Raw genomic sequence first — 12,607 nt, forward strand, 5'->3', positions numbered from 1 at the left:
ATTCAGGAACAGGTTAATTTTCATGTAGTTGCCTTTTTTGTTTTTTTAAATTGAGACAAGGTGTCAGTCTGTCACCCAGGCAGGAGTGCAGTGGTGTGATCAGAGCTCACTGCAGCCTCAACCTCCCAGGCTCAAGCGATCTTCCCACCTCAGTCATCTGGATAACTGGGACCACAGTCTGCCACCATGGCCAGCTAAGTTTTTAAAATTTTTTATAGAAATGGGGTCTCGCCTGGTTGCCTAGGCTGGTTTCAAACTCTTGGGCTCAAGCAATCCTCCCATCTACAATAATTTTAGGTCTCCCAAAGTGTTGGGATTGCAGATGTGAGACACAGCACCCAGTCTCATTAAATGTCACTTCATTTTCAACTTTTCTTTTTCATATTATTTTATGTTTATTTCTTATATTCAGCATATGGCTGGGTTTTTTTTACTTAACCCAATCTGAGAGGATCTAGAGCAAGCCTGTCCAATCCACAGCCCACAGGCAGCCCAGGACGGCTTTGAATGCAGCCGAACACAAATTCGTAGACTTTCTTAAAATATTATGAGATCTTTTTTGCAATTTTTTTTTTTTTTTTTTTTTTTTTTTTTTGAGACGGAGTCTTGCTCTGCCGCCCAGGCTGGAGTGCAGTGGCCGGGTCTCAGCTCACTGCAAGCTCCGCCTCCTGGGTTTACGCCATTCTCCTGCCTCAGCCTCCCAAGCAGCTGGGACTACAGGCGCCTGCCATGTCGCCCGGCTAGTTTTTTTTGTATTTTTTAGTAGAGACGGGGTTTCACCATGTTAGCCAGGATGGTCTCGATCTCCTGACCTCGTGATCCGCCCGTCTCGGCCTCCCAAAGTGCTGGGATTACAGGCTTGAGCCACCGCGCCCGGCCTGCAATTTTTTTAAAACCTTATCAGCTATTGTTAGCATCCATGTATTTTATGTGTGCCCCAAGACAACTCTTCTTCCAGTGAGGCTCAGGGAAGCCAAAAGATTGGACACCCCTATCTAGAGGAAGGAATAATTTAGTTTATTATTTAATGAAATAACTCACATATTTGACTTTATTCTTTCACTCTCACGTTTATCATTCAGATACTTTTCCATGAATGTATACTTTTTGCCCACACTGCTTGTAATTTTCCCCCACTCCAAATGGAATATAAGCATCATTCATTATCTTTTCTTCTTTTCTTTTTTTTTTTCCTTTCCTTGAGATGGAGTCTCGCTCTGTCGCCCAGGCTGGAGTGCAGTGGCACGATCTTAGCTCACTGCAAGCTCCGCCTCCTGGGTTCAGCCTCCCGAGTAGCTGGGACTACAGGCACCCGCCACCACGACCAGCTAGTTTTTTTTTTTTTTTGTATTTTTAGTAGAGACGGGGTTTCACCGTGTGAGCCAGGATGGTCTCGATCTCCTGACTTCGTGATCCACCTGCCTTTGCCTCCCAAAGTGCTGGGATTATAGGCGTGCGCCACTGCGCCCAGCCCATCGTTCATTATCTACATAGCTTTTCCTGCTTAAGTAGCATCCAATTATATGGCTGTACATTTTTAATTTGAACAATTCTCTACTAGTTGTCCTACATTTTCTAATGTAAATTACAACCACTGGCCATCCAGTCATACAAGTCACATACTTGGAAGTCATCTTTCACACTTCTTGTCCTTCATCTCCATAACCAACTTATCACCAAGTCCTGTTAATTTTACTGCCTACATCACACTCATCTTCCATCTCTCCTGCTATTATTCTAGTTCAAAGTACCATGAATCTGAAATGGTCTCCTGTTCTACCCACATCAACTTTGCTCCCACACCCATCAGTCTTCTTCAGTACTGTTAGAACAAAGACTACAAAGTGGATAATGTCACCTAAAACCCTTCAATGGTTTCCTATTACATTCAGGATACAATCCAAAACACAAACCTCAAGGCCCTGACCTGCGGATCAGGTGCACTTCATGCCACTCTCTTCTTTACTCTCTGCATTTCAGTTACACTAGTCTTTTCCCATTCTTCTACCAGATACTTACTCCTTCTGTCTATGTTTCCCATTACCTTATTCTCCATTTACCTAGTTAACTTGTATTCATCTTTGATATTTCTGCTTAAATATTACTTCCTATGAAAAACATTCCCTTACCCTCAGGCTAGGTTAACCAAATCCCCATTCCAATACACTCCCGTAGTATTCAGTACTTTTCTTTTGTACCCACTAAACAAATAATTACACCACCAAAAATATAAATACAAACTGTGATAGGTGCTGTCTCCACCACTAGACTGCAAACTTCATGAAAGCAAAAACTGTCTCTAATTATGTTTTACTTACCACTTTCTCGATTTACTATAATGTCTGGCACTATGATACTGTAAAATAATAAATTTGGTCTTTGACCTCATTTCCTGGCATACAACTCCTAAAGTCCTTGGAATTTTTTTTTTAAAGTCTTGCTCTGTCACCCAGGCTGGAGTGCTGTGGCACAATCTCAGCTCACGGCAACCTCCGCCTCCTGGGTTGAAGTGATTCTCCTGTCTCAGCCTCCCAAGTAGCTGGGATTATAGGCACGTGCCACCATATCCAGCTAATTTTTGTATTTTCAGTAGGGACAGGGTTCCACCATGTTGGCCAGGCTGGTCTTGAACTCCTGACCTCAAATGATCTGCCTGCCTCAGCCTTCCAAAGTGCTGGGATTAAAGGGACGTGAATCCAGGCCCAAAGTGATGTCTTTTTGTATGTTAATGATTGACTGATGGCTGGCAGCTACTAGGTAGCTTTAGGATAAGAGCAAGGCAGAATTAGAGGATTGTGACTTTCAGTCCCACCGAATCCCCCAGCCACCAGGAAGAGAAGAGGAGCTAAAGGTTAACCAATGGCCACTGGTTTAGGCATTCACCTATGCAATGAAGCCTCCATAAAAACTGAAAAGGACTGTACTGGGAGAGCTTCTGGATACTAAATATGTGGAAGTTCCTAGAGGGTGGTGTGCCTGTGGAGGTCCCAGAGAATCCTGTGCCCACTCCCCTCCATCTCTTCCCATGTACCTCTTCAGCCGAATCCTTTGTAATATCCTTTATAATAAACTGCTGAATGTAGGTAAGAACTCCCAGGAATTCTGTGAACTGTTCCAGCAAATTAATCAAACTCAAGGAGGGCAGCATGGAAACCCTCACTGAAGTCTGTTGGTCAGAAGTTTCAGAAGCCTGGACTTGCAACTGGTGTCTGAAGTGGGTGGGGGGCACTCGTGAGGCATGAGCCCTCAGCCTGTGGGATGTGGCGCTGTCACCAGGTAGACAGGGTTGGGACTGAATTAGAGGCATCCAGCCAGTGTTTGCTGCTTGCTTTGGTCACAGAAGTCTTCTGTGCTGACTACTGCTGTGGTGTGACAGCAGAGGAAAAAACAGGTTTTCCACATAGGCACATAACAGGTACTCAATAAATAACTGTTTAATGCCAGACATGGGGGCTCACACCTGTAATCCCAACACTTTGGGAGGCTGAGGCGGGCAGATCACCTGAGGTCAGGAGTTCGAGACCAGCCTGGCCAACATAGTGAAACCCCGTCTCTATTAAAAATACAAGAATTAGCCAGGTGTAGTGGCAGGGGACTGTAATCCCAGCTACACAGGAGGCTGAAGCAGGAGGATCGCTTGAACCTGGGAGGCAGAGGTTGCAGTGAGTGGAGATAGTGCCATTGCACTCCAGCCTGGGCAACAGAGCAAGATTCCATCTCAAAAAATAAATAAATAAATACATATAAATAAATGTAGAATGAATGAATGCTGCTAAGGACAATCCTATCCATCGTTCACACACGCACTCATACACACCCCCACCTGCTGCTTAAACTCTCTAATGTCTTCATTTTTATTTTTTATTTAGTTTTCTTTTGACATGCAGTCTCGCTCTGTCACACAGGCTAGAGTGCAATAGTGCAATCTCGGCTCACTGCAACTTCCACCTCCCATGTTCAAGCGATTCTCCCACCTCAGCCTCCCAAGTAGCTAGCTAGGGTTACAGGCGCCCATCACCACAACCCAGATAACTTTTGTATTTTCAGTAAAGACAGGGTTTTGCCACATTGACCAGACTGGTCTCGAACTCCTGACCTCTGGTGATCCGCCCACCTCGGCCTCCCAAAGGGCTGGGATTACAGGCGTGAGCTACCATGCCCAGCCTAAACTCTCTAATGTCTTCAAATTGCCCTCCTGATCCAAACTCTTTACCAGAGCCTATATGGCCCCGCATGACTTGATCCCTGACTCCTTGTCTGATCTCGTGTGTGTGATACTCCAACATATCAAATTCACTTCTGCTTCAGGGCCTTTAATATTCACTCTTCCATCCACTGCGAATGCTCCTCTGATCTTCACAGTTTTCAGTGAAATGTGGTCTCTTCAGAGGCCTTTGCTGATGAGCCTGTCTACAAGAACTAGCGCATCTCCCCTCCCTCCTGCGACCTACCCCAGTTAGCTTGTATTCTCACACTGTGTTCCCATGCTTTCACAGCAAATAGCACCTCACACCTCTGATTAGAGGACATCATACATAGTAAATCAGGTACATGGTTTTTAGAAATTATTTCAATTACATGTATGTACATGATACAAAAGATATTTCTCCTGATGGATCAGTTAACATTTTAAGAGACAGGATCTGGCTATGTTGCCCAAGCTGGCCTCAAATGATCCTCTGGTCTCAGCATCCCAAGTAGCTGGGACTGCAGGCGCGAGGCACCATGCCCAGCACTGGCAAAACATTGTTGAAAGCTTCTGCTGTCTGCTGACAAGACTACCAGATAATACCAAATGACGCCAGCTCTTTCTTTATCATCGCACTGTTCTACCACTAGAATTGGGACCAGGAGGCAATTAAGGTCTTTGAAACAATACGATTTACAAGAAACAGCTTTAAAATTTGTCACATTAAAAAGTCTGTTTCTACTTAATATCAAATTGGCATTAAAGTTCTTATCCTTCCACACAAAGTGGCTTATCATCTCCTTTCAAATGTGGAATAAAAAAGAAACAAAGAGGATACCTTTTTAGTCCATCTTTTTACTCCATTATATCCTTTGGTTACCAGCTGTCTATGAAAAAAGCTGTTGAAGAAGTGAACCTAGAACAGACAACAAATACAAGCAACCAGATTATATTAGGCTTTGCCCAGATTTAACTTCAAAAGAAAGAGGAAATTTTAAAATGTTTGAATATAAAGCAGACAAAAAGAAAGGAAAAATTTATTCTTAAAAACAATGATTGAGGAGGCAAGTGGATCATCTGAAGTCAGGAGTTTGAGACCAGCCTGGCCAACACAGTGAGACACTGTCTCTACTAAAAATACAAAGACTAGCCGGGCGTGGTGGCAGGCATCTGTAATCCCAGCTACTCAGAAGGCTGAAGTAGGAGAATCTCTTGAACGTGGGAGGCAGAGGTTGCAGTGAGCTGAGATCACATCACTGCACTCCAGCCTGGGCACTAGAGCAAAACTCCATCTCAAAAAAAAAATAATAATGATAATAATGATCAAAATATAGAAAATACATTACATGGTTTACAGACAATGCTGTTCCAAATTTTTATTGGAATGACCTTACAGCTGTGGTCTATAGTCAGATTTGGAATGCAGCAGTAAATAGATTACCTGAATCCAATCAAGCAGAGAAGCAACCTGACAAATCTCTCCAAATCAGGTGAAAAAGTTGAAAGAGGCTATGAAAAAATGAGGTAACAATTACCTTGAACTCAAGGGAGACATTACATAACTAACTCCATGTGAAGGATGTGGATTTAAAGACTCCTGTTGTTACAGTAACTTTAAAAAGGCCTTCGCATGATTATTTCTAGTACCCCAGAATTACCCTGGCTGTGTAGAGTATCAGGTCCTGCATCCTTGGCTTTGAATTTCTGACTTGTAAGTGGTACATCAGCTCATCTGAGATGGTAAACATATTGTGGCCTTAAAGTGCTCACACAGTAACATGAGGTGATAAAACTGTTGCCTTAGCACTGTGGTTCTCCAAGTGTAGTCACCAGACCAGTAGCATCAGCTTCATCTAGGAACTTGTTAGAAATCCAAATTATCAGGCCTCATCCCAGACCTATTAAAGAAGAAACTCCGAAGGTAGGGCCCAGTAATCTGGTTTTATAAGCCTTTCAGATGGTTCTGATGCACATTCTTTTGATAACCATGCAGCTTAACATACAGATTAAAAGAGCTGCCAGACATAGTGCTCACACCTGTAATCCCAGCCCTTTTGAGAGTCAGAGGTGAGAGGATTACTTCTGCTAAGCCCAGAGTTCAAGCTAGCCTGGGCAACACAGCAAGACTCCCGGCCCTACTAAAAATAAAAATAAACTAGCTGGGTATAGCGGCACGTGCCTCTCTAGTCCCAGCTACTTGGGAGGCTGAGGCGAGGTGACTGCTTGAGCCCAGGAGTTCAAGGCTATAGTGAGCTATGATTGGGCCACTGCACTCCAGCCTGGAGTGTCTTTTTAGTGTCTCTAAAAAAAAGGGTATTTTTTATAATTTTAATAAAAATAAATAAATAAAAAAGAGCTTATAGTAGTCTCTAAAGCAGTGATTCTTAAACTTGGTGTCCATCAGAATCATCTGGAGAGCTTGTCAAAACACAGATTGGTGGTCCCCACCTCTAGTTTCCGATTCAGTAGATTTGGGTTGGAGTCTGAGAATGTGCATTTCTAGTTAAGTTCTCAGGGGATACTGATGCTGCTAGTATGGGGACCATGCTTTGAGAACCGCTGCCTTAGTTAAGTGTCCTTTTGACTCCATGAATGTTTAGAATTAAATGTATACTGGTGGTAAATGAAACCCTTGAAATTAATACTTTTATGTTAAAGATAATCTGTATGTGTTTAAACTTTCTGATGATTAAGAGAATTTGACAATAGAGAATCTAGCAGATTAGCCTCATGATTCCAATTTATAAATGTATAACAGATTTATAATTTAAGTGGAAATTTAAGTCATAAAACATTTTCTATATTCATAAACGGTATCAGAATCTGACTTTTTAGTATTTATCTATTACTTTATTAGATTGATAAGTTTTATAAAGTACTTGGAAATTTTTGCACCCATCAGGTATCTGTGTACTCAGAAAAATACATTAGGTAAAAAAATAGTTTTGATATGTAACAAAACTCTTAAGAGAATTTAGAGTTTATGAGGGTTCAATCTGTATTTGAACTGAGTATCAAAAATTTATCCAAGAAAAAGTGAAACATGAATTTTTTTTTTACATTTTTAAAGAGAGCAAGATTTTAAGTTAAATGTAAAAAGCTGGCTGGGCATGGTGGCTCACATCTTTAATCCCAGCACTTTGGGAGGGGGAGGGGGACGGATCACCAGAGGTCAGGAGTTCGAGACCAGCCTGGCCAAAATGGTAAAACCCCATCTCTCCTAAAAATACAAAAATTAGCCAGGCGTGGTGGCACACACCTGTAATCCCAGCTATTCGGGAGGCTGAGGCAGAAGAACTGCTTGAACCCACGAGGTGGAGGTTGCAGTGAGCCGAGATCACGCCATTGCACTCCAGCCTGGGCAATAAGAGCGAAACTCCATCTCAAAAAGAAAAACAAAAGAAGTGATTTCATGGAACTTACTACAGTCAAGCCCAGTGCATGATCAAGACAAAATTGAACTCTCCTTTTTAAAAATTTAAGGAATGTCAGATAATTTAAACACACACACACAAAAAAACTACTCCTTTTAATACACAAAGACACTCTCTCCTGCAGAAGAGGAAGTTTTCACTTACTTTGTCTGGGACCGCATCCATTATCAGCTCACCGTACATATTAATGACCTACAAAAAGTCAACATAAAACCAGCTTACTGTCTCCGCCAATAAGTTGGAGAAAGAGAAACAAAATAAATAAATAAAACCAGGTTACCAACCCTATACAATTCAGAACATCCCAATCAGAATGAAGAATATATTATTACCGACAGCAGTAATCAAACCGTTTGGATCCTGAGGCAAATAACCAGTAAAGAATAAAGAATCCTTGATTCCAAAAGACAACTGAGAAGCCAAACCAGAGATTATATTTTACTGACTAACATCCTCTGCAACTTCTCCACATTGACAAACTACAATATACTGACCTGGTCATTCAGCCAGTTCTGACCATCCAGAGTCGCCAGGTCGTCCATATCCAGCATGTGTTTATTATAGAAGATACGGAAGTTACATTTTTGATGTCTGGCCCGATAGTTTGTTATTTCTCTATTGATAAATGGTTTTCTGAAAGAGAAAGATTTTGAAAGAAAACATAAAAAAAAAGAACTTCTCAATTTACTGCTAAGCATCTTTTTTTCCTGTAAATCAAGAGAAAAGTCATATATGCCAACAATTTTATTTTCAAGGGCTTAACTTTAGCATCGTTTATATACCTATTAGAAAAGTCTTCATTAAACACATCTTTTAATCTTCCAAGGACTTCTTTTTCACTGAGTGGAACCAAACTGCCATACTTCTTCATAACCTCATCTAGGAATCCTTAAATAAAGGAAGAAAGAAAAGTTAAAATGGAAAAACAAGCCATTTTCAGGAGAGTCATTCGCCAAACACTTAACCTATACATAGCACTTAACACACAGAGTGGTTAACCTATATTACTATATAATATTGATACTATAAAGAAATATTTTTAAAGTTATATCTTTTGTAAAAAATAAAATATATTAGGCTCTAACCAATGCAATCTAGAGAGACATACTGTGAGGCATCATTTCACATTAGATTTTTAAGTTACTGATGCATTGTTAGAGAAGGAATGGATAGCTAGAAGGAAGTATTAACAGCTTCCCATAGCTTAACCTTCTCTTAAAGCATGATATCTAAAGGGCTTAATCACATAGTCAAATGTGCGTATCCTTTTGGTAACTGAAATAATTACTGTTTTAGAATCACAATTAGAATTAACTAATGAGATCATTGTGACTCTATTATAATTTGGTAAAGGTGTGTACTTTAGTATCAGCAAGGGACAATATCATACAACTTGATAATTATCATACTCATTACACCAATAACCCTGTGGGGTGAGTTCAACTGGATAACAGCTAGTGAGGCACTTTTTTTTTTTTTTTTTTTTGAGAGTGCAGGGGTGCGATCTCAGCTCACTGCAAGCTCCGCCTCCTAGGTTCCCGCCATTTTCCTGCCTCAGCCTCCTGAATAGTTGGGACTACAGGCGCCTGCCACCACACCCGGCTAGTTTTTGTATTTTTAGTAGAGACAGGGTTTCACCGTGTTAGCCAGGATGGTTTCGCTCTCCTGACCTCGTGATCCGCCCACCTCGGCCTCCCAAAGTGCTGAGGCTACAGGCGCCCGCCACCATACCCGGCTAATTTTTTGTATTTTTAGTAGAGACAGGGTTTCACCATTAGCCAGGGTGGTCTCGCTCTCCTGACCTTGTGATCCGCCCACCTCAGCCTCCCAAAGTGTTGGGATTACAGTCGTGAACCACCACACCCCGTTAGTGAGGCACATTTTAAGACAGCAAATAGAATTTTTTGGAGATGGGGTCTCTTTCTATCATCCAGGCTGGGGCATAGTAACATAATAATAGCTCACTACAGCCTCAAACTCCCGAGCTCAAGCCATCCTCCTGCTTGGATAGTTAGCTGGGACTATAGGCACATGAAACCACATCCAGCTAATTTTTAAAGTTTTGTTTTTTTTTTCTTTTTTTTAGATGGGGTCTTGCTGTGTTGCTCAGGCTAGTCTTGAACTTTAGGCCTCAAGTGATCCTCTCGCTCCAGCCTCCCAAGATGAGAAATAAAATTTAAAGGTGGCTTTTGGCCACACCACAGGACAGTCTTCAGGTAAACGTAAGTAACATGTATATGTGCTTATATATATCACTGAATGATCCACTGAACCTAAAAAAGCCCCAGGAAACAAACCCAGGACATCCTTTTTTTTTTAAAGACAAAGTCTTGCTCTTTTCACCCAGGCTGGAGTGCAATGGTGCGATTTTGGCTCACTGCAACCTCCCCTCCTGGATTCAAGTGATTCTCCTACCTTAGCCTCCCAAGTAGCTGGAATTACAGGCGCCCGCCACTACACCCAGCTGATTTTTGTATTCTTTTTAGTAGAGACAGAGTTTCACCATGTTGGCCAGGCTGGTCTTGAACTCCTGACCTCAGGTGATCCACCTGCCTTGGCCTCCCCAAGTGCTGGGATTACAGGCATGAGCCACTGTGCCTGGCCACCCAGGACATTATTTCTAAGTAAATACAAAAAGGCTGAGGCAAGGCTTAGATGCTCACAAAAGTACAGACACGACCTAGGCTGTTCACCAATGCGGAACGGGCAGAGCAACACCCAGCTAACCGCCAGTCTGACAGTTAAGTCTACTGAGTCAAGACAGGAAAAACGAGGACTGTTAGCCACATATCTTAACCAGCTCCCTTTGTAACTCCAAGAATGGCCTCAGCCATGCACTGATATGAACAGGATAGAAAAGATCATAAGAGTGTCTTGGGAATAAAGTGTTTCATCTTTTATGAGGGGACAGACAGGCAGAGAAGTGAAAAATTTATTTTTCCTCCTGTTAATCTCCCACCAGAGTACCTCTCAATTTTAAAGTCTTAACACAGGAGCAAAGGTCAGGGTGCAGTAAACAGAAAAGAGGTCCTTTCTCCTGTCCATTCTGCTCTAGGCTTTGGGCAAATACAGTAGACAGGAAGACAGTCCCATGCTCCAACTTCATCAGAGTGGGGGATAAAGATTTGGGGTTTCTAAACTAGGAACAGACCATATACTTGCCTCTAGTGTTTACTATTTCACATCTTACAGTTACCTAATCATAACCTTGTGTCTACATGGGGAACGGGCCCAATGGAAGATAAGGAATCTCACCATTTGAGAAACTGTATTGAGAATTATTTTTTGTAGAAAAACAATACCCCTAACAACAACAATAAAAATTAAACTTTAGGCCCCACAACCTTGATTGAGGCTCCTCAAATAAGAAGGCAGTGTCCCCCACAATGGGATATGGACCTAAATTTCAAACTAGTATCATGGTGCTCTTGCTAACAATGTTATTTCTGGTGGTAGTATGATGGAGATTCTAAATTGTTACACATTTTTCTGTTATCTGTATCTTTATTTTCATTTTCAGATGATAAACATGGATTTCTTATTCAGTAGAAATGCCCTTCAAGGTACAATCTTCAAGGAGAACCCTAGATGACAGTGTCACACTTATACACACCATTATCTCACTGGGACCAGAAGTATAACAACAGTTAAAAAATACTTATCATGGCCGGGCGCAGTGGCTCAAGCCTGTAATCCCAGCACTTTGGGAGGCCGAGACAGGTGGATCACGAGGTCAGGAGATCGAGACCATCCTGGCTAACATGGTGAAACCCCGTCTCTACTAAAAAATACAAAAAAAAACTAGCCGGGGGAGGTGGCGGCGCCTGTAGTCCCAGCTACTCGGGAGGCTGAGGCAGGAGAATGGTGTGAACCCAGGAGGCGGGGCTTGCAGTGAGCTGAGATCCGGCCACTGCACTCCAGCCTGGGCAACAGAGCGAGACTCCGTCTCAAAAACAAAAACAAACAAAAAAAATACTTATCATAAGAAAAGCGCTAGCATATCTCATTTAGTCCTTATAGGCCCCCTGTGTATTAAGATAGCATCTCTACTTTACAAACAGAGACACTGGGCCAGGGGCTCACGCCTATAATCCCAGAACTTTGGAAGGTGGGTGGATCACCTGAGGTCAAGAATTCAAGACCAGCCTGGCCAACATGGTGAAACCCTGTGTATGCTAAACATACAAAAATTAGCCAGGCATGGTAGCATGCCTGTAATCCCAGCTACTTGGGAGACTGAGGCAGGAAAACTGCTTGAACCTGGGAGGCAGAGGCTGCAGTGCGCTGAGATTGTGCCACTGCACTCCAGTCTGGACAACAGAGTGAGACTTTGTCTCAATCAATCAATCAATCAATCAACCAACCAGTCAATCAAATGGAGACATCAGAAGCTTTGAGAGGTTAAGTTACCTCCCCAAGGGCACTTAACTAGCATCTGGTAGAACTAAGATCCTGATTGTAGGTCCCATGACTACAGAAACTGGACTGTTAACGCTATGCCACTTGCAAAGCAAGAAATATCTGTTATCTTTTCTCTACAAAAACAACTTGGTTCTTCACCTTTCCTTTTTGATATCTGGGGCCAAGAACTTCCCAGAAACAGATTTTTTTTTTTTTTTTTTTTTTTTGAGACAGAGTCTCGCTCTGTCGCCCAGACTGGAGTGCAGTGGCTGGATCTCAGCTCACTGCAAGCTCTGCCTCCCGGGTTTATGCCATTCTCCTGCCTCAGCCTCCCGAGTAGCTGGGACTACAGGCGCCCGCCACCTCGCCTGGCTAGTTTTTTGTATTTTTAGTAGAGACGGGGTTTCACCGTGTTAGCCAGGATGGTCTCAATCCAGAAACAGATTTTATAAAATGACAGTTAAATCAACCATTCTTTACCCACTTGCTTTCACTAAACTAATCAACTAAAAAAGGAAAAACACACTTGGTATACATAATTTATTTTACTCCCAGAGTACTAAAATTTCAAAGTGACCCAAGA

General features: G+C 42.2%; 2 protein-coding genes across 8 annotated transcripts in view; one reads left to right on the top strand and one right to left on the bottom strand.

The window, feature by feature from the left end:
• The window catches only part of NCBP2 (nuclear cap binding protein subunit 2), a 52,570-nt gene extending 42,729 nt beyond the window's left edge, over positions 1–9,841 (top strand). For 3 of the 5 annotated variants that reach the window (XM_033213175.1, XM_033213167.1, XM_033213177.1), the window contains exon 5: positions 9,710–9,818. In XM_033213175.1, the coding sequence (XP_033069066.1) occupies positions 9,710–9,803 (94 nt within the window). In that variant the 3' untranslated portion in view covers positions 9,804–9,818. Of the gene's footprint in view, positions 1–9,709 lie in introns of all 5 variants that reach the window. The other 2 variants (XM_033213174.1, XM_033213180.1) reach the window with 2 other exon arrangements.
• Positions 1–12,607, bottom strand: part of SENP5 (SUMO specific peptidase 5) — a 91,086-nt gene that overhangs the window by 36,663 nt on the left and 41,816 nt on the right. For all 3 annotated transcript variants that reach the window (XM_033213159.1, XM_033213160.1, XM_033213158.1), the window contains exons 3-6: positions 8,406–8,511; positions 8,118–8,256; positions 7,768–7,815; positions 5,028–5,105 (exon numbers count right to left, since the gene is read on the bottom strand). In XM_033213159.1, the coding sequence (XP_033069050.1) occupies positions 5,028–5,105; positions 7,768–7,815; positions 8,118–8,256; positions 8,406–8,511 (371 nt within the window). The remainder of the gene's footprint in view (positions 1–5,027; positions 5,106–7,767; positions 7,816–8,117; positions 8,257–8,405; positions 8,512–12,607) is intronic.

The sequence above is a fragment of the Trachypithecus francoisi genome, unplaced genomic scaffold (assembly GCF_009764315.1).
Source record: "Trachypithecus francoisi isolate TF-2019V2 unplaced genomic scaffold, Tfra_2.0 Lachesis_group0, whole genome shotgun sequence".
In the NCBI taxonomy this organism is placed as follows: domain Eukaryota; kingdom Metazoa; phylum Chordata; class Mammalia; order Primates; family Cercopithecidae; genus Trachypithecus; species Trachypithecus francoisi.